The following is a 25,667-nucleotide window of genomic DNA, read 5'->3' on the forward strand; positions in this document are numbered from 1 at the left end:
AATAAGCATGGCATTGGGCATGGCAGGGGCTCGGGTGAATGGCCTGGACAGGGCTGCATTGTGAGGGCGGGCATGGGGAGCTTTAAGGAAGGGAGCTCAAGTGCCAAAGAATTGGGTGATAGTGAATGAGTTGGTTCAGGTGTTAGGATATATGGAGGAGACCTCAGCAAATGAGAAGGACTGGGCATTTAAAGAAGCGAGGTCAGATCAGCATGGTGACTGTACTGAGGATAGCAGTCCGGGCCCAAGAGGAAGAAGAGTGAAAAGGCCCCGGTTGGCAGGACTGGCTGAGGAGAGAAGGGCTAAAAGGGAATAGCTGCCCAGAAGAGTGTACATTTGGAGACACTGCAGGAACAAACATGAATATGGAGAGAACTGGGCAACAACTTGGTAGGAAGCGAGAAAGGGGTAAAGGGGCAGAGAGGGATTGTGGTGGGAGATGCCATGTATGTGCGGTATACAGAGGAGAGTGAGAACTTGAGAACATGCAGAGATGGCCCAGCGATGCACCACATCTTCGTCAGCTCATACCGAAGGGATAGTCAGTTCAGGGGCAGGGAGTCCAGATAAAGAAGAAGATCAAGGGGTAGCATAGCCCAGTAAAAAGGCAAAAGAGGGAAGAGACAGGGTTCTGGAAAACCAGACGGTGACTGTAAGCAAAAGTGGATGAGGGGCAGGACACCAAAGGGAAGGGAAGAAGAGACAAGACCCAGACTGGTGGCTGAGACCATCCAGTGAAGGGGAATGAGTTAAGAATGAAAGGGAATAGGAATGAAAGGGCTAGGAATGAATGGGTTAATAATTAATTTTTAGAAAATTGATTAGGGCATTTAAGTATTGTCTGGATTGGCAGAAGGAGGTACAATTTCCCAGCTTTCTCCCAATCAAAGCGGCCTTTTTCACATATGACATACTGAAGTAGCATAATGATTACCCCCTGTGATGCTCATGAATGGAAACCCACCAGAAAGCCACGGAGCGCAGTATGCGATTCTCTGTAGAGCCAGGAGCAAGATTTCCATTTTTCATTGTGCGCAACATTATCTACACTAATTTGGTTAGTTTTACCCTTTCATTTGCTTCCCTTTGCTTCCCTCATACTGTCCTCTGCTTGATCTGCATTGCCAGTCCGTTTGACCAGTTTGCCTTCAGTCACGCGTGCTGCTAAATCTCCGCTCTGTCAGGTAAGCATTTCCGCAGCAGAGATGCTGTAGATGCCTTGAGGGCATCCACCTTCCAAAAGGCATGCTTCCTCTTTGTGACATACAGCACCGACAGCGAACTGACAGTGCTCAGATCCTGCTAACATCTCACTCGCCAAGCAAGACAGAAATGAGTAAGAGAGCGGGGCATGTTGTCCATGTTTGTTCTTGTTCAGCAGCTTTTCCACTTCACGTTGCATGGTAATGCCCCCAGGCATAGCAGCAGAGAGCATGTCCCTTCAATAGCTTCTTATGGCTCTCTCCGCTCTGCATCCCTCCAGGCACTTCTTAAGCACACACTGGTATCAAAGCGCACTGTAGACAGCAAAGCACGGTCTACCGACCACAACTGTTTAACCAGTGTTTAATTTGAAATAATAGTAATAATAATAATAATAATAATGATGATGATGATGATAATAATAATATTAATACTACTACAACTTCCATGAATAATAATAATAATAATAACAATAATAATAATAATAACAGTAATAACACTAATAAAAGAGCAAAGCATTGTTTACTGTCCATCAGTGCTTAAGTTGAAATAATCATATTAACATTTATGATGATAATAATGACAATAATAATAATAATAATAATAATAATAATAATAATCATAATCATCATCATTTTCATATGCAAAGGATTGCTTGTTGACCACCATTGTTTAAGTTGAAATAATACTAATAATAATACTAATAATATTAGTCAAAAATATTGATGAGAATAATAATGAATAAGTGCAAAGTTTTCTTTTGAGCCCACCTGTGATGTTTCATGAAGCCGTGGCTGATGAACATCAAGGTCGCCTTTTTTTGATTCCTCTACCTCATGCTTCCATTCTCCGTTTAATCTCCACTTACTTTCTCTTTATCTAACTCTTGCAGTTTTTTTTTCATCCACAAATTCTCCCTTCTTCACTGTTTTCCTATGTTATTTTTACTACTTCTTTCTCCCTTTTCTATATTTCTCTCTCGTTCTTGTCCAGGGTCAAATCAGGATGGTGAAAAATAAGTTCTAGTCCCCAAACAACACAGAGATGACTGTGTTATCTGTATCACCGACCAACATTTCTTCTTCTCTTCCTTGATAAAGGCCTGTTTACATACAATTTAATGTTGAAATAGGAAATGACTTGACAGAATATTTTGAGCTATCTCTCTCCTTATTTTTCTCGACATACACCCTATCTCTAATATGACCCAAAAGCTATGCCTCACACAAATTATGTCTAATCTGACCCAAAAGCTATCCCTCACACACCCTATCTCTAATCTGACCCGAAAGCTATCCTTCACACAAACTTTATCTAATCTGACCCGAAAGCTATCCCTCACACAAACTTTATCTAATCTGACCCGAAAGCTATCCCTCACACAAACTTTATCTAATCTGACCCGAAAGCTATCTCTCACACAAATTTTATCTAATCTGACCCGAAAGCTAGCCCTCACACAAACTTTATCTAATCTGACCCGAAAGCTATCCCTCACACACACTTTATCTAATCTGACCCGAAAGCTATCCCTCACACAATCTTTATCTAATCTGACCCGAAAGCTATCCCTCACACAAACTTTATCCAATCTGACCCGAAAGCTAGCCCTCACACAAACTTTATCTAATCTGACCCGAAAGCTATCCCTCACACACACTTTATCTAATCTGACCTGAAAGCTATCCCTCACACAATCTTTATCTAATCTGCCTGAAAGCTATCCCTCACACAAACTTTATCTAATCTGACCCGAAAGCTATCCCTCACACACCCTATCTCTAATCTGACCCGAAAGCTATCCCCACACACAAACTATATTGAATCTGACCCGAAACCTTTCCCTCAAACATCCTATGAATCCCAAGGTGGCCTTGGAAAATGTCAGCCATGCCACTTTCTTGACATGCTACACAGACTTTAGCATCAAAGCTATGGAACTAAGCGTCTCATGTTTTTTTAATAATGTAAACGTATTATAAGCTATCCCTCACACAAACTTTATCCAATCTGACCCGAAAGCTAGCCCTCACACAAACTTTATCTAATCTGACCCGAAAGCTATCCCTCACACACACTTTATCTAATCTGACCTGAAAGCTATCCCTCACACAATCTTTATCTAATCTGCCTGAAAGCTATCTCTCACACAAATTTTATCTAATCTGACCCGAAAGCTAGCCCTCACACAAACTTTATCTAATCTGACCAGAAAGCTATCCCTCACACACACTTTATCTAATCTGACCCGAAAGCTATCCCTCACACAATCTTTATCTAATCTGACCCGAAAGCTATCCCTCACACAAACTTTATCCAATCTGACCCGAAAGCTATCCCTCACACACCCTATCTCTAATCTGACCCGAAAGCTATCCCCACACACAAACTATATTGAATCTGACCCGAAACCTTTCCCTCAAACATCCTATGAATCCCAAGGTGGCCTTGGAAAATGTCAGCCATGCCACTTTCTTGACATGCTACACAGACTTTAGCATCAAAGCTATGGAACTAAGCGTCTCATGTTTTTTTTATAATGTAAACGTATTAGGGCACATTTTGCGTTTGGCGGAGCAGAATCCATACTTTGTCAGCACTATCTCCCAGCCAAACTTGTGGGTTCTGCACTCTACATTTGAGACATGGGAAGTGCTGGGTTTACGCCGATTGCGCGTCAGCTGGCTCTGCCAGCTTAAACCCTTCATCTAATGGCCCTTCCGCTGCAGGGCCATCAGGTCACAGTGACAGAGGCTCCCTCCTTTTTGAGAAGGGTGAAAATCACCAGATTGCCCATCCCAGGACTGCCAAGTGGTTCATAGTGTCCCCCAACAGAGAAATCAGAGGGGCTCCAGTGCCGGGACAAAGCTTTGTGCATTAAGGCTACTGATTTTTTGTTTTCAAGCACAAACCTCCACTCTCGGAATTTATTCTTGAAAGACCAAAAAGTTTGCCTAGCGGGTGCCACACTCACGGTGACCGCAGGCAAACTCTTGAGCCTTCAGGCCATCTGCCTCAGTGGCAGTTACTTGGAAGGCTTGGATATAGCTGCAGAGCAGGCAGGGATCTCTTAATATGGCAGGTGGTCCTCCTCCAGGGGAGTGAGGCCATGGATACCACTGTGCAGTGGGGCTCGCTGGCTTGCTGCCAGGGTCTAAATGACCCCTTTCAGCCTATTGCTTTAACCTCAGACTCTGTCCCAAGGCATTCCACCGCTGAAAAAGTCATCTTTTCACATGATTACAATTTTTATAGATATGCATAAGAGATGCTGGTCACCTTGACGCTGTATGTGCTGAACTATGACACTGTTTCATAGTTTGACCCTTAAATTCATGAGCTTATGGAAGCGTGCCATATATCTGAATGTATATCCTAGAATGACAAAGTGATAGTTTTCAGGCTAAACCAACCTCTAGACTGATGTCTTTTGTCCTTCGTCATTTGGCCACTCTCACAGCCAGTAATGGAGGTGAGGAATTTTATAATTATAATTTCCATCAAACTAAACCTTCTGCCACAGATCAATGCTTGCAAAGAGGCCTGCTGGCTCTGACTTCAGACCTTGCAGCACGTTACCATCCTTGAAAACCCCACAGCAAGTGGAAGACATGTTAGTCCTAGTGACCAGAATATGCCAGTGGGCTGCACCTGCTTCTAAGACACTCTATGAAGAAGTATCTGCACTGGTACCAACAGCCATTATCTGTCCACTTCTGCAACTACTACGCAGGGGTTTGATGGACACTTGTGATACATCTAAGGCGCTGTACTTATTTTTATATAAATGTATCACTGTATATGCTACATATTGTGAGGACCTTTGGGTTGTTTTCATGTTTGCCTGCCTCCTAGTTGTTTTCTGATTCTTAAAATGTGCTTTGTGTTTCTGACTTTGCTTCAATATACAGTACATATCGAGGTTGGGTCTGGTGGCTTTGTGGACTAATGCATCCCCTAAAAGGGCCTCTGTTTAATATCATGGTCACAGGGTAAAATCCGTGCAGGTCCACGCAGCCTTTTGTCCTTCTAAGGTCGATGAAATAAGTACCATTGAGGTGGGTAACAATAAACATCTGTTATTCAGCACCAAGATACCCTTGGGTGATGGTGCACTTTACAGGAATTTTAGGAGACTGTTCGTGTAAACATATTCACAGTTTGGGAAATAATTATCAAAACCATACAGTTAAAAAAGTGAATGTTGCAGGCAATGCAATTCTTTTGGCCTTTGAGAAATCCAAGCCCAGGAACGTTCCTTTTAAAGGTCAGGTATATACAGATTATATTATTTTTCAAATGTACTGGCATCCAGATTGTCACTTTTGGGAACTCTCATATCCCCAGTCAACAATTTCCAGATGTCAAGTGTTCATTTAGTTCTGTACCTGGATTTCGCTCTGCTAAATTCTGTCTCAACTGCCGGTGAGTACACTTTGACGTCTGTTAGCTATGTTTATTGATCTTTTTTCAGTGTTTTGGTGGGGCACAGAAGTCTGTCTCTTAACATTTGGTCTGTGAGGACGCTGCCTATAATATTGCCTGAGTATGTTCGACTGATGTTTTTAATCATATCAGACAGCTTTAATGTGGAAAATATTGCTGCCATCCCATATCACCATCCACCACACACATTCATTGTTATTAACATTTATTTTCTGTATGCTTTGTTCTGAATGAAATGTGGGGATACATTTGTGAATGTACTATGGGGCATATTTACAAGCCCAATGCCCCACTTTTGTTTGACGCACTAGCAGCGCAATGGACTTGCCTATATTTACAAAGTCCCATAAAGTCACCCACCGCTACTTTTCATGGCCTTGTAAATATGGTCCCCTTTATGCATTACTCTGCATGAAAGGGGTGTTCCATGAGTGTCATGTGTGGGTGTAACCACGCAACATCCATAGAACTTGACACATTTCCATATTTACATTTTGTAAAACTGGGAATGCGTCAGAATCCTACGCCTTCCCAGTTTAGGCGAAAAATTGGTGCAACAAGGAGAAATACTTTTATTTCTTCTCGTTTTTTTCCTCTCTCTATGCGTGCTGAATTCTGCAGCACATGTAGAAAGAGGGAAAATGGCATTAATTATTTTTTTTGTGCAGGAAGGTGTACTTCCCTGCAGATAAACAATCATAAATGCAGTGCAGGCACCCTTGCAAAATGACGCAAGAGCGCCTTTGCTGGTGTTTGGCAGCCAGATGTGCTGGCACATGGCAGTCAGATGTGTGCCAGTGCAGGGAACAGCACAGGGATGCATTGTACTGTTGTTAATACGATGCATCCCTGTGCTCTGACAATTATGTAGCATGGCGCGGTTAAGCGGCTTGCGGAGCAGAGCTGTTTCATTTTCTTGTCGATGCCGCCCTATATTTTAAGACTGCAGATCCAGAAAATGATCATAAAATAACTGTTTTGATCCTGAAATGGTGCTATTAACATCTTAATGTGCGTGAATGTTTCGTCTTCAGGAGACATGGGTTTGGTTGAAAGGAAGAAACTTGCCTGAGCACGAAAACATACAGATATCTGGGTAACTATTTTAAATCGTTCTTGATTCTGAAAGGGAGAGGTTAATTGCAATATTGCCAAAGACAATCAAAACGGCCCTTGCCACAAGCCATCAAACTTTCCACGACCAGGAGTTAAGGCCTCCTTTATTGTGGTTAACAGGCTGTGGCCATTCTGGTTACCTTGGTTGTCCTTCAGGGTGAAGTTGGGGTTGTTTGCCACCTCAGGAGCCAAGCTGTAATAGAAGTGGTGCCCTTCCTGGGGTTCGTCCTGGTCTTTCGCTGTCAGGGTCTGAATCAGCTGGAAGAAGCAGGGAAGACCATTATACCATAACATGGAAACTCCTATTCTGCTTTTATTTTTTTGTAGAAGAGGAAAATGCATGCATAAAATAGTGAATTCACATGTGAACGTGATTTCCCCACAACATCATCCTCCACAACTCTCTCCTGACTTGGCTATGGCTCGCATTCACTCAACAATATCATACATCTTGGTGCATGCAGGTCACTGTTGTACAAGGCTAGACCCACACTTTGAATGCCGAAGAACCACGTTATCTAATCCAGTGGACAAATCAGAACAGCACATAAAGACTAGGAGCAGCACAAATCTGTAGACATTCCTTCTGCTGAAAATGCAGATTCCTTGGCTCCTAATGGATATTGCAAAATCGAAATATGTCAAGCGTACTTCAGATATTATCACACCTCCCACAAATTTCATCCTGGATGTTCAAGTGAAGCAAAAGAAATGTATCAACAAGCATTGGCAAAGCCAGTATGTCTTGCCTACAAGAGCTATTGGGTTTGTGAAAGTTTTTAGGCATGTTGTATATAGCTGTGGCTGCTGAGCAGCATGGCTGAATGCACAACAAGAAAATGAAACTAGATATGATGCAGCCAGAGGGGTTGGATGGGGTCGCAGGCAACCCACACGAGGGTAGGCATGTGGGGGCATCACAGACAAAGGAGGGTGTGGGAAAAGTGCCATGATGTGGACAGACCTGGCCGCCTCATATTGCTCTTTTTAGTTCCGTGAGGAAAGAGGTAACACAGAGGGAGGGAAAAGTATGCAGAGGAGATAGGTGAAAAACATCCCCTGTACCTTTGGCCTGTTGTAGCGTCTCCTGGTCCCACTCACCTGTCCTCTCCCTCTGCTGTGTTCCTCTAGTTACAGAAAATACCATTGTTTCTACAGAGCCCTTTATAGGTCCTGCCTAGGCAGCGCTTGCGCTGTATCTGCAAGACATTTTGTATTCTGAATATGGGCTTTAATCTCCACCTATTTTTAGGGATTCCCCCTGTTGTTACTCAGATAGTTTGTGGCACTATTTGTTTCTTAAAGCTAGAGCACTTAAGACCAGTGCTGGTGGTTTACAGAGCTCTGCAAATCTTGCTCTTATCTTGTCCCATTTGCTGTGCTTTCAAAGACCCTTGATACCATTGTTGCTTCCCCCGTCCTTTTGTTAAACAGATTAATAGGAGGCCTGTGAAGCCATAGTGCCTGCTGTGGCCAATGTTTAAAATATATGGCTCTTTACTTGGTCTCTCTCCTTTGGCCTTTTTCCCACTCCTTCCCACGCATTCCATCCCAATTCAGCCAGATGGTTCTCACATCTGAACGCATCATTTCTGTAAACAGGGAACGAATTGCATATGTTACTGCTAATACTGTTTATGTACATTTTCAGTTTTGGTATTTCTCCTTCTGCAGCTCAAATACAATTCTTCAATGTAGTTCTGAATCTCATATTTCCTTTCAGGCCAATGGTATCACTAACGCCACTCCATGCAACGCAAAATCCTTCTACGCAACTGTACTCCTACAACTGCACTTCACTCTACCCAACCCACTCAACTCAATGCAACACCACTACAAGCAGTGAGACTCAAGGCAACGCCACTCTATGCAGCACCACTCCACGCAATGCCAATCCATGCTTCTGCACTCCCACAGCTACACGCCACTCCACACAATGTCCCTCTGCCACTCCACGCAACTGCACTCCACTCTATGCAATCCTATTCCACTCTACACAACTGCACTCTAAGACGCACCACTCTAATCTATGTAATGTCACTCCATGCACCCAGCTCTATGCAACACCACTCCATTTTATGCAACACCTCTCCACACAACGCAACTCTGTTTTACTCCATACATCCCCACTCTGCTTTGCTCCACACCACTCTACTTTGCTCCACGCCACTCCATGCCACTCAGCTTTGTTCCATGCCATTCTGCTCTTTTCCACGCCACTGTGCTTTGCTCCACTCTGCTTTACTCCTTTCCATTCTGCTTTACTTCATTTCACTCTGCTTTACTCCACTCTACATTTTTCCACACCCCTCTGCTTTACTCCACGCTGCCCTGCTTTACTCCATGCTGCTCTGCCTTACTCCACTCCACTCAGCTTTACGCCATGCCACTCTGCTTCACTCCAAACCATTCTGCTTTAATCCACACCACATTGCTTTACTCCACACCTCTATGCTTTACTCCATGCCACTCTGCTTTACTCCATGCTACTCTGCTCAGTGCCACTCTGCTTTACTTCGTTCTGCTTTACTCCACTCTACTCTGCTTTACTCCACTCTAGTCTGCTCAAAGCCACTCTGCTTTACTCCACTCCACTCTGCTTTACTCACCATAACACTGCTTTACTCCAGTCACTCTGCTTCACGCCACTCTGCTTTACTTTATGCTACACAATCCCACTCCACATAATTCCAGTACACTCAATACCATATTTACTATCCATATACTTCCAAAGCATACCATGCCACATATTTCCATTACACAAATCAAATCAATGCCACATCAAACAATTTCATGCCACATAATTACACAACTAACTAATTCAATCCAACACACATAATTCCACTACTCACCACATACATACATTCCATAACACGTAGGTGAAAGACCAATTACATTTCCAAGCCCTTGACCTTGTTTTCAGGTTAGGCCGCTCTCCACGCCGCACAGCACCACCTGTGTGTCTGTGTCTTCCAGCTCGCTGCCGATGCTGTTGTGAGTTTGCGGCCCGCTCTCCTAGCAGCCTTACTGCCTTAATTTGTTGTGCCTCTGTTCCTGCATTTTTTTATGGGGTTTTGCCTCTCTGCTCTATTTACCCATTCCCTGCACTGTTATTTTATTGTGGTTCCCCCCTTTTTGCCTTCTGTATCCCGCCTGGTCATCTTTCCTGTTGCTGCATCCCCTGCGGCCCCGCCCCCGGCTTGCCCATTCGCCACCCTGCTCCCACCTCCCAGCTGCTCCTCCCTCCCACCTCCACTTATATGGTGGCTGCACCGAAGGCGCGCCTAAGGCAAGCACATCAGCGCCCGTCAGTGCCTGGACTGTGCCCAGCGCATGACCCCCTGGCCCCAGAACACCATGACGCTGGTCTCCGCTACGATGCCAGCACCCTCCACGCACTCAACACCGGACAATCACACACCTGCTTCCTTGCCACCCCAAAATGCACACAAGGACCCTTCTCCTGCCGGAACTGCAGCTTCAACAGCATCCGATCTGCCAATCCACCCACTGATAAAAGACACAGCCACCTCAGATGCATTTTACTCAACACCCACTCCGCCCGCCAACGCCGTCGAACTCTGCGACCTACTCAACTCCACCTTCCTGACAGAGACCTTCATGAACCCCTCCTCAGCACCCAACATTGCCATAGCCATCCCTGAAGGCTACAAGATCACCCGCAGGGACCGCACCAATGGAACAAGAGGAGGAATCGCCATCGTCCACGAGAACACTCTCAGAGTCTCAACCAGCACCGATGACACCCTCAGCCCCGCTGAACACCTGCACTTCCAGATCCACATTGATCCCAACACCACCCTCAGAGGAACCCTCGTCTACAGACCCCTGGAACACGGCCACAGTTCATCGACTCCATCGCCGACTTCGTCAGTACGCACGCCCTCGCCTACACAGACTACATCCTCCTTGGGGAACTGAACTTCCACCTCGAGAACAACAACAACACCAACTCCACCACCTTGATGAACAACCTCGCCAACCTCGGACTCAGACAGCTCGTCACAATACCCACCCACTCTGCCGGTCACACACTTGACCCCATCTTCTCCGCAAGCTTCCACGTCTCCTTCAGCCACACCACCGAACTCCACTGGACCGACCACAGCTTGCATCCATTTCTCCTTCTGGAAACCCACCACGGACCACTGCACTCAACAGATCCCCCGATGCTGCTGGAGCAAAGTCAGCGAAGACCAGCTAAACACCACCCTCGCCCGAAGGCTACCCACCGAACCCACCGACCCCCACACCGCCGCCCGCAACCTCAGACGATGGATCGATGACTGCGCCAACACTCTCGCCCCGATCATGACACCCTCCACAGACACACCAACAAGAAAGCCAGCTGGTTCACCACAGACCTCCAGGCCTCCAAGCAAACCTGCCAAAAATTACAGAAGAAATGGCACAGCAAACAGACACCGGAAAGCCACGCAGACCACAAGAACACAATCCGCAGACACCACCACCTCATCAGATCCGCCAAAAGGACCTCCTTCAAAGACCGCCTAGACAAAAATGTACACAACAGCAAAGAGCTGTCCAACATCATGAAGGAACTCTCCAACCCCAGTTCCAACACCAACGACATCCCACCTTCGAGTGGATGAAGAAGAGCCGTCTAAAGCTGAACTCGGACAAGATGGAAGTCCTCATCCTCGGCTCCACCCCCTCAGCCTGGGACGACTACTGGTGGCTGACCGCACTGGAAGCAGCACCAACACCCACCGACCACACACGCAACAGGTTCATCCTCGACTTAACACTCTCCATGACCAAGCAAGTCATCACCGTCTCGTCCTCCTGCTTCAACACCCTCCACATGCTTCGCAAGATCTACAGGTGGCTCCCCACAGAAACAAAAAGAACGGTCACCCAGGCCCTCGTCAGCAGCATGTTAGACTACGGAATTGCCCTCTACACAGGAACATCGGCTAAACTCCTGAGACGACTACAAAGACCGCCTCTGCATGCCTGATCCTCAACATCCCTCACCGCAGCCACATCACACCACACCTGAGGGACCTGCACTGGCTTCCCATCAACAAGAGGATCACATTAAATCTCCTCACCCACACACACAAAGCACTCCACAACACTGGACCGGCATACCTCAACAGACGACTCACCTTCTACACCCCGAACTGCCAGCTCTGCTCCGCCGCCCTCGCCACCGTCCCTTGCATCCGAAGAATGACCACAGGTGGCTAATCGTTCTCCCACCTCGCCGCCAAGACCTGGAACACTCTCCCCAGCCTCCTACGGCAGACCCAGGACCTACTATCCTTCAGGAGGCTACTCAAGACCTGGCTGTTCGAGCAGTAGCAGCACCCCTCCCCACCAGCGCCTTGAGACCCTCACGGGTGAGTAGTGTGCTTTACAAATGCTCTGATTGATTGATTGATTGATTATGTCACTTCCTGGTTCGCAGCTTATAGTATGTTTGGTCTATGTGCTTTAACAGTTTTCAGAACCCTTCCTTTGGAATGTGGACCCACTAGCATCTGCAAAAAAAGGCTGAAAGAATGCTTAATGGTGACAAATGTACGACTGAAGTGTTGGTGATATCTCTGAAGGCCATGTCCTCTAGTCAGTGCTTCTATGTGTATCCTAGGGAGAGAAAGCTGCCATGGGCCAGATGTCATTCAGGCTTCCAAATGCAGTACTATCCGGTAGCACTGAACGCTTTAGGACCTTTTACTTGCCGGGTTAGAGTCAGTAATTAGGTCGAGCATTAGCTCTGACCTATTGTATCTCTCTGTGGGGCTTTGGTAAACCCACCCATTGCCATTGGGTGTTAGCTGCGGCATTCAGAAATGCTAGCTTCTAATTGGTCTATTACTTAAACTGTCCCTCATTTGTGTGGCTCCTTCCTCCCGTGGCGATTTCACGAATGGTTTCTTTTGGTTGTCGCCCAGGAGGAGTCATTCCTTGCCATTCCCCCATTGCCTTCAGGGTTCCGCCTAGTCATCTCAACGTCGCAGTTAGGGCTGGGCGTAGTTTGCGAAGTTGCGCTTCGCGAAGCTACGCAAAGTGCACTTTGCACTACGTGAGCTACGCGTAGCACTACGCGAACTGTGTAGTAGCATGTTCGCACTGTGCAAGATGCCGTTTTCAATGATTGCACAGTGCGGACAAGCATCCGGCACTGTGCAATCATTGAAAACGCCATCTTGCACAGTGTGAGCTGTAGTTTTCTGCCGCTAGAGGAGATTTTTCCTCGAGCTGCAGCTTTCTCAACGCGGGCTGGTAATTTCTTATCGCGAGTGGTCTTGAGCATATGCGACCACTCACAATGAGAAACCAGACCGCACCGCGTTGAGAATCTCGCAGGGAGGTTTATTTCCCTCGCTCTTGATCGTTAACTTGATGTTGCTGATTGCAAGCAAGCAAAAAATGAACGCTGCACAATGCTACGCGTGTTCGCACTGTGCTACGTGCAGTCCGCGTAGTGCGAAGTTGCGCAAACTTCGCGAGCATAGCGTAGTGCTTTGCCCAGGCCTAGTCGCATTTCCTGCTGGATATATATTTATTTTTGGGGTTTATCAGCATTCTTGCCATCATTTTAGTGAGGATCGTCATATTATTTTTTTGCTTGTTATTCACTACTCTATTGGGATTGCAGGCAGCGGGACAGTCCACCGGTTTTGGTTACAGTGGACCCTTTCAACATCTCATTAACTCTGGCACAACAAAGGTATCATATTCTTTGGGCACTTGGAGCACATTCTCTTAACTCTGGACAGACCAACCTCTACTCTGTGCATTCCCTGCTTTTCCCAGCCCCAGCTGCGCCCCTCCCACAAACTGCGCTAAACTCCTTCATCTAAGCATCACAGGGGCCTAGGACGTGATTGAGGAAAAAGTTTGCAGAGACTGCATTTCTAAACCTGTTTTACATGTAAAATATATTTGTTAGGTAATCATTTTTTATGCATCTTTTGTCGCAAACATTTGGCTAACCCATTTAGCTGCCAGCAATCACACTGGAAGTTAATTGGCACTGGCAGCGCGCACCGTTCCTGGTGTAAGGAGTTTGAGGTCAGTGCAGGAGGGGCGAGGGGGCCGCACTCCATTCTCAAACAGCTTAGCTGCTTTTTGAGGGGTGTCTGCAGCCCTTCGAGTGATGCCTGTTTTCTGCATCATGCTTATCAAGTTATTTGAATGGATAAGTTTGTAAGAGAGTGTGCTTTGTTCTGCCTCGAAATAGATGCAGACTTTTGTGAAGAGGAAGGGACGCCTCATTAAACAATATTGTATTTTACGCTATTAACTTGCATTTTGTATAGCTCTTTCAGGCCTGCCGAGGGACTGACTCATGTGCAGTCCTCATGAGTAGTGGCAGAGTCCTGTTACTGTCCGACACTGGTAGTTACGGGAATGAAAAAGTGTGTAGTTTCTGAAAGTGTTACTTACTGCTGTGCGCAAAAGTCCCCGTTCTGTCGCCTTAGGAGCAGTATAGATCCTAGAAGGGGTATGTCTAACACATCAACTCTCCTGAGGGATGGTGCCAGCCAGGGCTCTATCCCTGAAGTGATCGGCATGTGAGCCAGGACTCTATCCCTGAAGAGCCAGGACTCTATCCCTGAAGTGATCAGCATGTGAGCCTGGACTCTATCCCTGAAGTGATCGGCGTGCAAGCCTGGACTCTATCCCTGAAGTGATCGGCATGTGAGCCAGGACTCTATCCCTGAAGTGATCGGCATGTGAGCCAGGACTCTATCCATGAAGTGATCGGCATTTGAGCCTGGACTTTATCCCTGAAGTGATTGCCGTGCAAGCCTGGACTCTATCCCTGAAGTGATCGGCATGTGAGCCACGACTCTATCCCTCAAGTGATCGGCATGTGAGCCTGGACTCTATCCCTGAAGTGATCGGCGTGCAAGCCTGGACTCTATCCCTCAAGTGATCGGCATGTGAGCCAGGACTCTATCCCTGAAGTGATCGGCATGTGAGCCAGGACTCTATCCCTGAAGTGATCGACATTGGAGCCTGGGCTCTATCCCTGAAGTGATTGGCTTGCAAACCTGGACTCTATCCCTGAAGTGATCGGCATGTGAGCCTGGACTCTATCCCTGAAGTGATCGGCATGTGAGCCTGGACTCTATCCCTGAAGTGATCGGCGTGCAAGCCTGGACTCTATCCCTCAAGTGATCGGCATGTGAGCCAGGACTCTATCCCTGAAGTGATCGGCATGTGAGCCAGGACTCTATCCCTGAAGTGATCGGCATTGGAGCCTGGACTCTATCCCTGAAGTGATTGGCTTGCAAAACTGGACTCTATCCCTGAAGTGATCGGTATGTGAGCCTGGACTCTATCCCTGAAGTGATCGGCATGTGAGCCTGGACTCTATCCCTGAAGTGATCGGCGTGCAAGCCTGGACTCTATCCCACAAGTGATCGGCATGTGAGCCAGGACTCTATCCCTGAAGTGATCGGCATGTGAGCCAGGACTCTATCCCTGAAGTGAACGGCGTGCAAGCCTGGACTCTATCCCTGAAGTGATCGGCATGTGAGCCAGGACTCTATCCCTAAAGTGATCGGCATGTGAGCCAGGACTCTATCCCTGAAGTGATCAACATTGGAGCCTGGGCTCTATCCCTGAAGTGATTGGCTTGCAAAACTGGACTCTATCCCTGAAGTGATCGGCATATGAGCCTGGACTCTATCCCTGAAGTGATCGGCATGTGAGCCTGGACTCTATCCCTGAAGTGATCGGCATGTGAGCTAGGACTCTATCCCCGAAGTGATCGGCATTTGAGCCTTGTCTCTATCCCTGAAGTGATTGGTGTGCAAGCCTGGACTCTATCCCTGAAGTGATCGGCGTGCGAGCCTGGACTCTATCCCTGAAGTGATCTACGGGCAAGCCTGGACTCTATACCTGAAGTGATCGGCATGTGAGCAAGGACTCTATCCCTGAAGTGATCAGCATTTGAGCCTGGACTCTATTTCTGAAGAGATCGGTGTGTGAGCCTGGACTCTATCCCTGAAGTGAGCCAGCCAGTGCCCTTCCTTACCTTAGGTGCACGGCGTGCACAGCAACAAACAGCAGTAGGCACCTCTCCTCCATCACGCTTGACCGCCCCCTTCCACAGTAACAGTGCAGATCCTATTGTGTTAAAACAAACAACCAGGAAGCTTTCGGGCTGTCAAGAGGTACAGTACGGTGGAGATATCAGTGACAACCTATAAAAAGAGAGAGCAGGGAGTTTTTGCCAGCTCCGTCACTGACATCTCGTCTAATCTGTGACCATGACACCTTTGCCTTTGCAGTCATCCAAAATGCTGATTTTCTTTCTTGTGTGCCCACAAATGCTTCTCTTTTATAATTATTTTCCTTCTCATTCATGTGTAGTTTCAGAACGGCACCTACTGCCTGTTAATACAATGCAGGAAAGCGAAGCACCTTCTCCTAATATCAGAAACGTGGTTGGGTGACCACTGTTTACCACCAAGGGCTTTTGTGGGGGATCAAAAAGGCAGAGTTTCATTTTCGAAAGTGGAGGCGGTTGTCTGTCCTTGTCCAAAGACATCTTCCTCCTCTGTGGATAAAAAGCAATCACAGAAGGAGATAAATGCCCTTTGAAGGGTCGGCTGTCTCGGTCTTCTCTCATGCCTCCTGCATGTGAAATTCTTTATATTTCTATACCCTTCTATCAGGCACCCTTTTCTGGTTAGATGTACAGACATGCAGGAAATTCACTGCAGAGCAGCGTTATTACATCTCCTTTCACTAAAGACCAAGGGATTAAGTGCCAGACAGTCAAAGGGCAACTCTAGATTAAGAAGTACATATTTCGCACTAAGGGCTACTTTCAGGAGGTGCCACACCTTTTATCCAATTTTAGATATTTTATATACCGATATTTTGGTTTAATACCCGATGTCTTTTAATATTTGCAGGAACTGTTTGTATGTGTTTTTTAATACACGGTTTTACTTGTTTTATCCATTGCTACTGTGTTAAACGTATTGTGTATGTATGGCCTTTTTATGGTATGTTACCGAAATAAAGTACTTTGACTGACTGACTGACTGACTGATTATGAAGTACCTATTTTATCTCTAGAGTGGGGCTTTCATCCAGGGAGGGTTACGACTTCAACAAGTGAAAAATAAAAGATCTTATTTTTCTAATCAGAAAATAACACAGCTTGCCTCTTCGCCATGGTATCCTTTTGCACTTGTGAACTGTACTTGCACTTCAGTGTTGATGCAACATTGGGTCACTCTATCTGCACCGGGCTGTTCAAGGGAGCACCTCCTGCATTTCTGGTCTGATAGAATATTAAAGGAGTAGACCTACCTTCAGGGCTGAGAGTACAGCATGGCGGTAGCACCTACATTTTAAGTATTGATGCAGAACAACCAACAGCTCTTGCATATACAAAACCCTAACTAAGGACTGTATATGGCCTTCAGTTGTGATGGCACACAAGTAGGGACAGTACCCTCCTTTGAGCATTGATGCCAGATTAAGGGACCACGCCTATATTTAATTCTGACATTAAGGGAAGTATATATGGTCCCAGGACTGATCACACATAAAGATGTAAGGGTAGATTTACAAACCCCTTGCGCCACTTTTGCATCACTTTTACCTCGTTAAAAATGACACAAAAGTGGCGCAAGGGGCTTGTAAATCTGCCCCGTAGTGCTTGCATTTGAGTACTAATTGCACATTAAATAGCATCCCCTACTTTCAGTTCTGTGCGCATGGGGGTTGTAGATGTACTTTAGAGTTGATAAAATACAAGTATCATCCCTAAGTGTATTCCATCACTAAAGGCTCATTAAGTACGCACTTGCTTTATAGTGCTGAGGAATTAATGAACTTCAGTATTTATGGTACCCCCATTTCCCTTGTAATGCAGTCATATAATTTGTGCCTCAGCTACTATGATTTCTCAGTAATGTTTCAGACACTCCCCAGACACCATCCTCTCTTGCTCAAAATAAGATGTGCACCACTGCTGTGGTTTTGGCTTTATAATGACCACTGATCGCGAGGCGTGTCCTTTTGCTTATCTTTACGGCACGGCTGTGTAGTTCCTTCGAGCTTCCTTGTGAGTGATTCCATTGGTCACTTCTAACTTAACTGCATATTGCATCCTGGGATTTGTAGTTCCCATTTTAGGTATCCGAATCCTGGCCTGAAAGTGCTGATGGTTAAAATGTTACGACAGGCCGCCACATAATTCCTCACCACACAATTCCACAACTAACTAATCCAATCCACATAATTCCACTACACACCACATACATACATTCGAAAACACATAGGTAAAAGACATTGCAATTTACAATTCCAACAGCTCTAACACAAAAGAATGCGAAACCGATTGAATTTCCAATTCTTTTTTTTTTCTCTTTATAGTGGCTCCCTCTGCTTTATGGGTGCCACACTGCAAGTCCACTATCCACACTGGAGGATTGCTCAGTGAGCTGAAAGCTCACTAAGAACAATATTTCATTATTTCTTCTGCCATGTTTGCAGTAGTGTATGGGTTTTCAAAAATAATTAACAGTATAAATTGTTTCTGCAGTTGTTTCAGTGGTGGACATGGTAAAGGAATATCCTGCTAAATTCAAAGCATCTGTGCAAGTGCATCCGGAAGCATACGCCTTCGGTCACATGTCAGCTCATGGTGGTCTCTTGAATTCTCTGTACAGATGTCTAGTGCTAGGAGAGGCATACACACAGGAAGTGCAGTGACCAAGAGCCAGGAAATTGTGTGTGCCCGGAAATGCTATCACCAAGACTGGTGAATACATCTCTTCGATCACTTAAAGTGCACAGAGTAATAAAACCTAACACAAATGGGTTAAAAAAAGGAGGGGTGAAGGCAAAAGGATTGGAGGTGACTCTGCAAAGAGGGCCACGTCCAACAACAGACCTAGAAACTACTTAGTGATCCAACATACATCTGGTGAGTTTAAAGCAAGCACAACTTTAGGTTTTGCTAGATTTAGCAGCGGGTTGTTTGTGTGTCTTACAATTACTGTTCATTAAAATGCAGAGGCCGGAAGGGCCGAGCAGCAAGGTCAGAGGTGATGCAACTTCCTGTGATGTCATCGCAGTCAAAGGAAGTGCGCTATCCCATTCACCATAGCTCTTAATTTGGTTAAAAAAAGTATCCACTGGCCGTGTTGCCTCTCTTTATGTGGGATATCATAGCAGAGTAGAATCACAAAATGGCATGAATTATAAGGACGTCTCACCTGTCCCGATTTTGCGTTTTCACAGACATAGGTGTCGTAGAAGCGAGTAAACTCTGGAGCATTGTCGTTGACGTCCAGGACTTTCACCGTGACGGGAGCTGTTCCAATCTGCGTGGGATTGTCTAAAAGAAAGAACAAACAAAAGTGAGACACGAGCAATTTCACCAGAAAAAAATTGTGCTGTCTCCGTGCCGCAGAATACAATGAAAAATGGCTTGCACAATCAGACCGCGATCTATCTCTTTTTGTAAATGCTTTACACATTTTAATTCATGACTTTATACATGTGACGGTAAATAAACAGCACTTAACATTCAGCCCTAGACGCTAGGTGCCTGAGCTTGTAGTTGCTCTGGAGAATAGATTTTTGAAGGTGATAGTTACTTCAAAAAGAAATTGATTGCATGTTACGCAGCTGAAACATGGTTTCTTGAAACATCTTTTTCCGGGGCTTTGTTCTTGCAATAACAATTTTATCTGAATTATACTTCAAGGACGGTTTGTTTATGGGAACAGGAGATTGCAATGCAGTGAGGATGACGTAGCTGTCCCTGAACTCATGGGCGGCTGAGATTAGATGGAATATAACTGTGAAAAAAGATCACTAAACATTGCCAGGCATTCTAGTTTTAAGAAATCACCTTGCTTCCATATCGAAGAAATGGTAAAAAGTGTTGTCTGGCCATCACATGCCACGAGACATGGTATATGTACTACCTTTTAGCCGGTAGCGCCTTGGCACCAAAATTGTGATCTTGACTTCTTTACCTGATCATAATTAAATTAATCTGTGCAAAGTACTGTATTACTATGAGCTCAGATGCCTTTTCTGATACTTCTGGGACAGTTTAGAACCTATTGGTCAGGCCTGGGAGGTGAACTCCGCTCTGTTCGCAGAGTTTTTCACACTCCCTAGAACACGCAGGGAGTGTTCCCTGCGTTTTCCTTGCTTGCCAACATCAAGTTGGTGAGAGCAACGAAGGAAAATCCACCTTCCAGCAAGATTTCTCAAGGTGGGCGGTCGCGGATGGTCGTGGTCGCTCACGCTGAGAAACCTTCCGTTCGCCTAGGGAAAGCTGCTGCTTGGGTAGAAAATCTACTTGAGCGGCAAGAAAAGAAGCAATGCCCTCTTGCGCTGTCATGGTGCCATTTGTGGTGATTTTACGGCACAGGACAAACACCAGGCTTTGTAAATCAAAGTGAAAGGCATAGCGCGCCAGAGTTTTTTGGTCACTTCGCGGAGTTCCACTTAGCAGAACCCCGCAAACTAAGCCCAGGCGTACAATTGATACCAAATAGTACGTAAGTATTATGGTAAAAGACGAGGGGCCAGATTTATCAAGTCTTTGTGCTGATGCAATATCACAAAAAAGTGACACTAATCAGGCACAACTGCTTGAATTGGGATTACTTATCAGCCCAAATCCTGATTTGCGCTCAAAAGTCACCTTAAAGGACCCAAGAGTGGTGCTTTTCCTTACTTTGCGCTACTTTGAGTCAAGGGGGCTTCTCATGGGTGGTAGATGGGTGTTTCCATTCAACTACGTATGGTTTTTTATGCAAAGCCCTACATACTAAGTAAGGGAGACAGGGGTTGGCAACAAATATGTACACATCCTCGAGGAGAAGAGTTTTCTTTTCTGTAAACTTTTCCAACTTTATATGTGAGCTGTAATGTTTAGCACATATGCAAACATGGAAAAGATTTAAACTATGTCTATGCATTGTGTTTTATGCAGGAAGGTTATTCTTACTGTACAAAATCTATGCTAGACATCAAGCACATACCCTTGCACTATGGTGCGGGAGCATCGGCATCACCTAAGGCTGCCTAAACTGCAGCAACGCAGGGGAACAGAGAAACAATGCAATATCTTAACATATATGCCATTGTTCTGCTCTCTCCCGTTGACACAATGCGGCTTAAGTTTGGTGGCTGCTCTACCTTGCATCAAATATATGTAAATCTGTCCTTGGGCATTTATTCAAGCATTTGCATCTGGATCCCACACTCACTCATCTCCATGGCTAAGATCGTAATATTGTGCCAAGCCGCGTCTTCTCGGTCAAGTGGCCGCGCGGTCATCAGGGCTCCTGTTTTTATGTCAACATAGAAGAATCTTCCAGGGTCACTGCTTCTGTCGATGGAGTACCTGCAGCGATAACATAGCATGTTGAATTAGGGAAACATTGTCACCAAACAAAAGGTCAGAGCACTTTAATGCAAATAACTTGTTCTTGGTACCCAGCATATATAGGGTATTGAACAAAAGGATTCATTAAGTGGTAAATTAGAGTCTTTGTGAGATTAACTCCTCAGATATTGTAATTACGCATTACTACACGTGCTATCAATTCAATTCAAGACATCTTTATTCGACCTGTTAAGGAAATAAAAGAACACATAAATACACAATAAAAGACTGTAACATAGTTACAAATATGCATTAAACAATATACGAACAGTAATAATGACTCCTGCATCATCCCCTCGTTGTTTAGCTCCCATGCATAACCAGTTCTCATGTTATTTTTGTCTTTGCTTGAGTTTCTTAGTAAAGAACCGGTACCATTCATAATGAAGCCAAACAAATATTTCGTATTTATGATTTCGACCAAACTCTTTTGCTGTCTTCACTTTTGCCTCTTTTATAAAACCTTCATTCTCATTTCCACCTTTCATTCATTAAGTAAGCAGGTAAAGTTTAACACTTACAGCCGAAAAGGGGATGGTGGGACCAGTTGTCTGATGAAGGAAATAGGAAACTGTAGTCTTTTTATGTTTCTCTACTTTGATCACTAAACATTCACTAAGGAGCATGGTCATCGAATTATAACTAAGGCTTCCAGTTTTCCGTTTTTACAGATTTTTACAACAAATACAGACAGAAAACGATATTTTTCCTGTCTGTATTTATTTTTAAAAGGGGAAAAATACTGAAAGTTGTGCTTCTTGAACTTGACTCTCCATGCTGTCTTTCGTGAATTCTCGGACAACATATAGACAGCATGGGGAGTTAAAAAACACAGGTTGAGATCTCCCCAAATACAGGTATAAATTAACATACAATTATAGTGTAATGCTGTATTATGTACTTGTCGGTGTAATATTTTGCTATATTGGGCTGCTAAACAGACATCAAAGTAAGAGTGCATGTTTAGCAGTTAAAAAAATGTGGAAAGATACTTATCACACAATTTATTCTCAAAATACAAAATAAATATGGATAAATACCGATTAGATGGCCAAAAATATATATTGATAAATAAAGACAGAAATGTTAAAAAATAAATACCATAAAACCGGGAGCCCAAATTTTAACTAATGCTGGGCTGCCGAGTGCCTTGGCATACATTGAGATGAAAAGCAGGATGAATGGGTAAAGTATGCGTCAAAAACCCCATCCCAGGGCATGCCCTGCGGTTTGCCTGTGGGACAAGCATTGTGTTGACAGATAGAGGGTGGGTGAGGTAGCATTATATGTTGAAGTAAATAAATGAGATATTGAGGGGTTGACATCTGGTGGACAGTACTTGCTGTTTGCTTCAGGTTTCAGAAATCTTTGACTCCCAATACAGCCCTTCACGCCCTAAAAAAGCCAGCAAAGAGCTGTGTGCATACAGAAGGCTATGGAATCACAATACAGACAACAAATCTACTTTACAGTGGACACAGAGGTAATAAAAGAGGTGTGTGTTACTTTTAACACAAAGTTGTGTGTAACTTGAGTTTTGTCTCTTTAAGCAAGCATTGGAAAAGCCAATAGCCTCGATTTTAAAAGGTGAATACTGACCTAATGGTTGTGTACAGGCACTTCTGTGCATACATATATATTGTGTTGATTTAGATTTTTAAAATGGCAATCGGTCATGTTGGAATGGTAAATAAAAATGGCAAAATTCACTAATTGAAGATAGCTGCAATTTGTGCGGATGCAGGTGCATACATTGTGATGCACTGAAGGCTGTCTACTCATCCAACAAGGCCGACATCCATTTAGAACTGTACATTACTAATAAATACATGAGTGTGCACCCTAAAGTAAAAGAAGCAGTGTGCAGGTGTCAGGGCTTGCGAATATTAATAAAAAAGGTAAACAATAAAGCAATGGAAATGGAAGGGTGGAAAGCAACAGATAGACAAATGAGCAGTGGTTACCTGCTGGGCCATCGTACAATCAACACCAGGGAGAAGATGATATATAGCATTACATCCAACATACTCTCCCCATCAAAGGGAGATGCTTAAGATTGATTCTTGGAACCTAGACGGTGGGCATATTAGTTTCAAAAGTCAGCATAGCACGAAAATCAATCCAAAGTATTTTGGCACCTCTTTACGAGCCTTAATCATGCAAAGGTTTATTGCTCGCACAAGATGCTTTTAAAGGTGACCTCATAGAAAAATGACTATTATCACCATGCCTCCAGTGTTTCTTCATCCTATTAATTGGAAAATCTGCCTTTGCGGCTCATGAAATAATAAATGTGCCTGTATTGCGTATATCTAAACTAATTCGACCTAAGACTGAAGGTGATGTACGTTTCTCTAATTTTAAGTTATATCATGCTTCGTTTTTTATGCAACAAGTTTATACTTTGACTAAGATTATCAAGACTCTCCTATATAATGATGGATTGTTTTTGAAGGCTCTTTATTACATGATTGCATGATTTTTAAATTCATTTTATTATCTTTATGTCTAACTGTAGTTTTATGTCTAAAAACCTGTTTTAAAATATTCCCAACATTTCATGCATACAATATTTACACAAGGTTCTGATTTTATCATTCTTTTTTAGCATCTTCCATTTGGTATACGAAATGTATTACATTTTGACATAAATCTTTTTTTTCAAGAATTGGAAAGAAAAGGTTATTGTCTATGTTCATCATATGGTTTCCCAAAACTCTATTATACCTTTTGCTTATTTACAAGAACAATATGACTTGCCCCGCTCTTGTTTACAACGAAATACCCAACTATCACATGTGCTCCTATCCTTTTTACTAAACAATAACTTCTCAGCTGATTCCATTCTGTTCACTCCCTTGAAACCATTATACAATATTCATCATGATTTGATTCCCAAAACCTCTCTCATACTTTTTATCTGCTCCTATGCCTGTAAGAATTAAATCCTCTATTGAATTGTTATGGGAAAAGGACCTTAATATATCATTCTCTGTTCACCAGTGGAATAAACTATGGCTTAAACTTTCCAATACTTCCAAAGTTGTCAATATCACCCAATCTTTATTTTTTGGTTATAATAGAGCTGTTATCACTCCTACTTTTAAGCATAAAATTGGTTCTTCTGCCTCTCCCTTATGCTGGTCCTGTTCCTCTTCCAATCATACGTTAATCCATCTATTATACTATTGTCCTCAAGTGTTTAATATTTGGAAATCCATTTGGTCCAAATGTTTAATGATATGATATTTCAGGGTAAGATTCCATTTTCAAGTGAAATTTTATTTTTTGGAACTATGTCAGATGCTTTTAATAATCTTTTTCTTGAGCCTGTACTATTAGATATTTTCTTTGCACTTGCTTTTAAGGTTAAACTTACTTGTTGGAAAGAAAATTCTAAAACATGTATGTTAACATGGTGGAATCCTATTTGTGATGACCATAGAATATCTACTTCCATCTTCGTTATCTCAAACAATTACATCTGATATATTCTGGGTACCTTTCACCACTGTTCTGTCTTCAGACTAATTTGTAACTCCTATATTTACATCTTCACCATTATTCTCACCTCCTTTCCTCCATTCTCTCTATTCCCTTTCCTTTCTACCTTTGTCTATCATCTTTTTTCCTCCTCTTTATAAAAAAAGATTTAAAAAGAAATGTAACCCGTTCATTTAATTATATTTTGATATTAGATTGCTTTTCATAAATTCTTATCTCTATGGTATTGCTTGTCTAACAGTGTATCTGCTCTGTAATATATCTCATTATCTTATTCTTTTTGCCAAGTGTACTGTTTACTACATTTCTCAATCCCAATAAAAAAATATTTAACTAAAAAGAATATCCGTTCACTACTAATCATGAACAAAAATCTCACCCTGCAAGTCAGCATCGCATTTGGATTATTTTATACATAGAATCATTCAAATAGTATGCCCTACTTGTTTGGTGCATGTTTCTGTCATTATGCTTTAGAACAGCGTGTGATGGATAACGTGTATTTTTGAAGCGCACATTCACACAGAATGGTATCTTGGCACTGAATAACATCTGTTTAGGATGTATGACGTTACAACGAATACATTCACAACGCATACCATTACAACAAAACTTTTACAACGCAGGATCCATTACAACGCATGCCATTACAAAGCATGCCATTACAACGCAGCTGCAATTACAACACATGCCATTACAACGTAAGTATGGGTAAGTCTTTTTTTTTAACTAATGGGAATGTAAAAGTAGTGTAAGTGTTGGATAGTGTAGGGGTTAAAATGACTATTCTAACTCCAGGGGGTGTAATAGTAGGGTAAGTGTTGGATAGTGTAGGGGTTAAAATGATTATTCTAACTCCAGGGGGGCATAATAGTAGGGTAAGTGTTGGATGGTGTAGGGGTTAAAATTTAATGAAATACTTACCCATACTTACTTTGTAATGGCATGCGTTGTAATA

General features: G+C 43.8%; 1 protein-coding gene across 1 annotated transcript in view; it reads right to left on the reverse strand.

Annotated features, from left to right (window-relative positions):
• The window catches only part of CDH20 (cadherin 20), a 287,836-nt gene that overhangs the window by 12,651 nt on the left and 249,518 nt on the right, over window positions 1-25,667 (reverse strand). Inside the window, exons 8-10 of the mRNA XM_086965411.1 lie at window positions 21,027-21,163; window positions 19,011-19,132; window positions 6,906-7,023 (exon numbers count right to left, since the gene is read on the reverse strand). Coding sequence (XP_086821537.1) covers window positions 6,906-7,023; window positions 19,011-19,132; window positions 21,027-21,163 — 377 coding nt within the window. The remainder of the gene's footprint in view (window positions 1-6,905; window positions 7,024-19,010; window positions 19,133-21,026; window positions 21,164-25,667) is intronic.

The sequence above is a fragment of the Lissotriton vulgaris genome, chromosome 4_1 (assembly GCF_964263255.1).
Source record: "Lissotriton vulgaris chromosome 4_1, aLisVul1.2, whole genome shotgun sequence".
In the NCBI taxonomy this organism is placed as follows: domain Eukaryota; kingdom Metazoa; phylum Chordata; class Amphibia; order Caudata; family Salamandridae; genus Lissotriton; species Lissotriton vulgaris.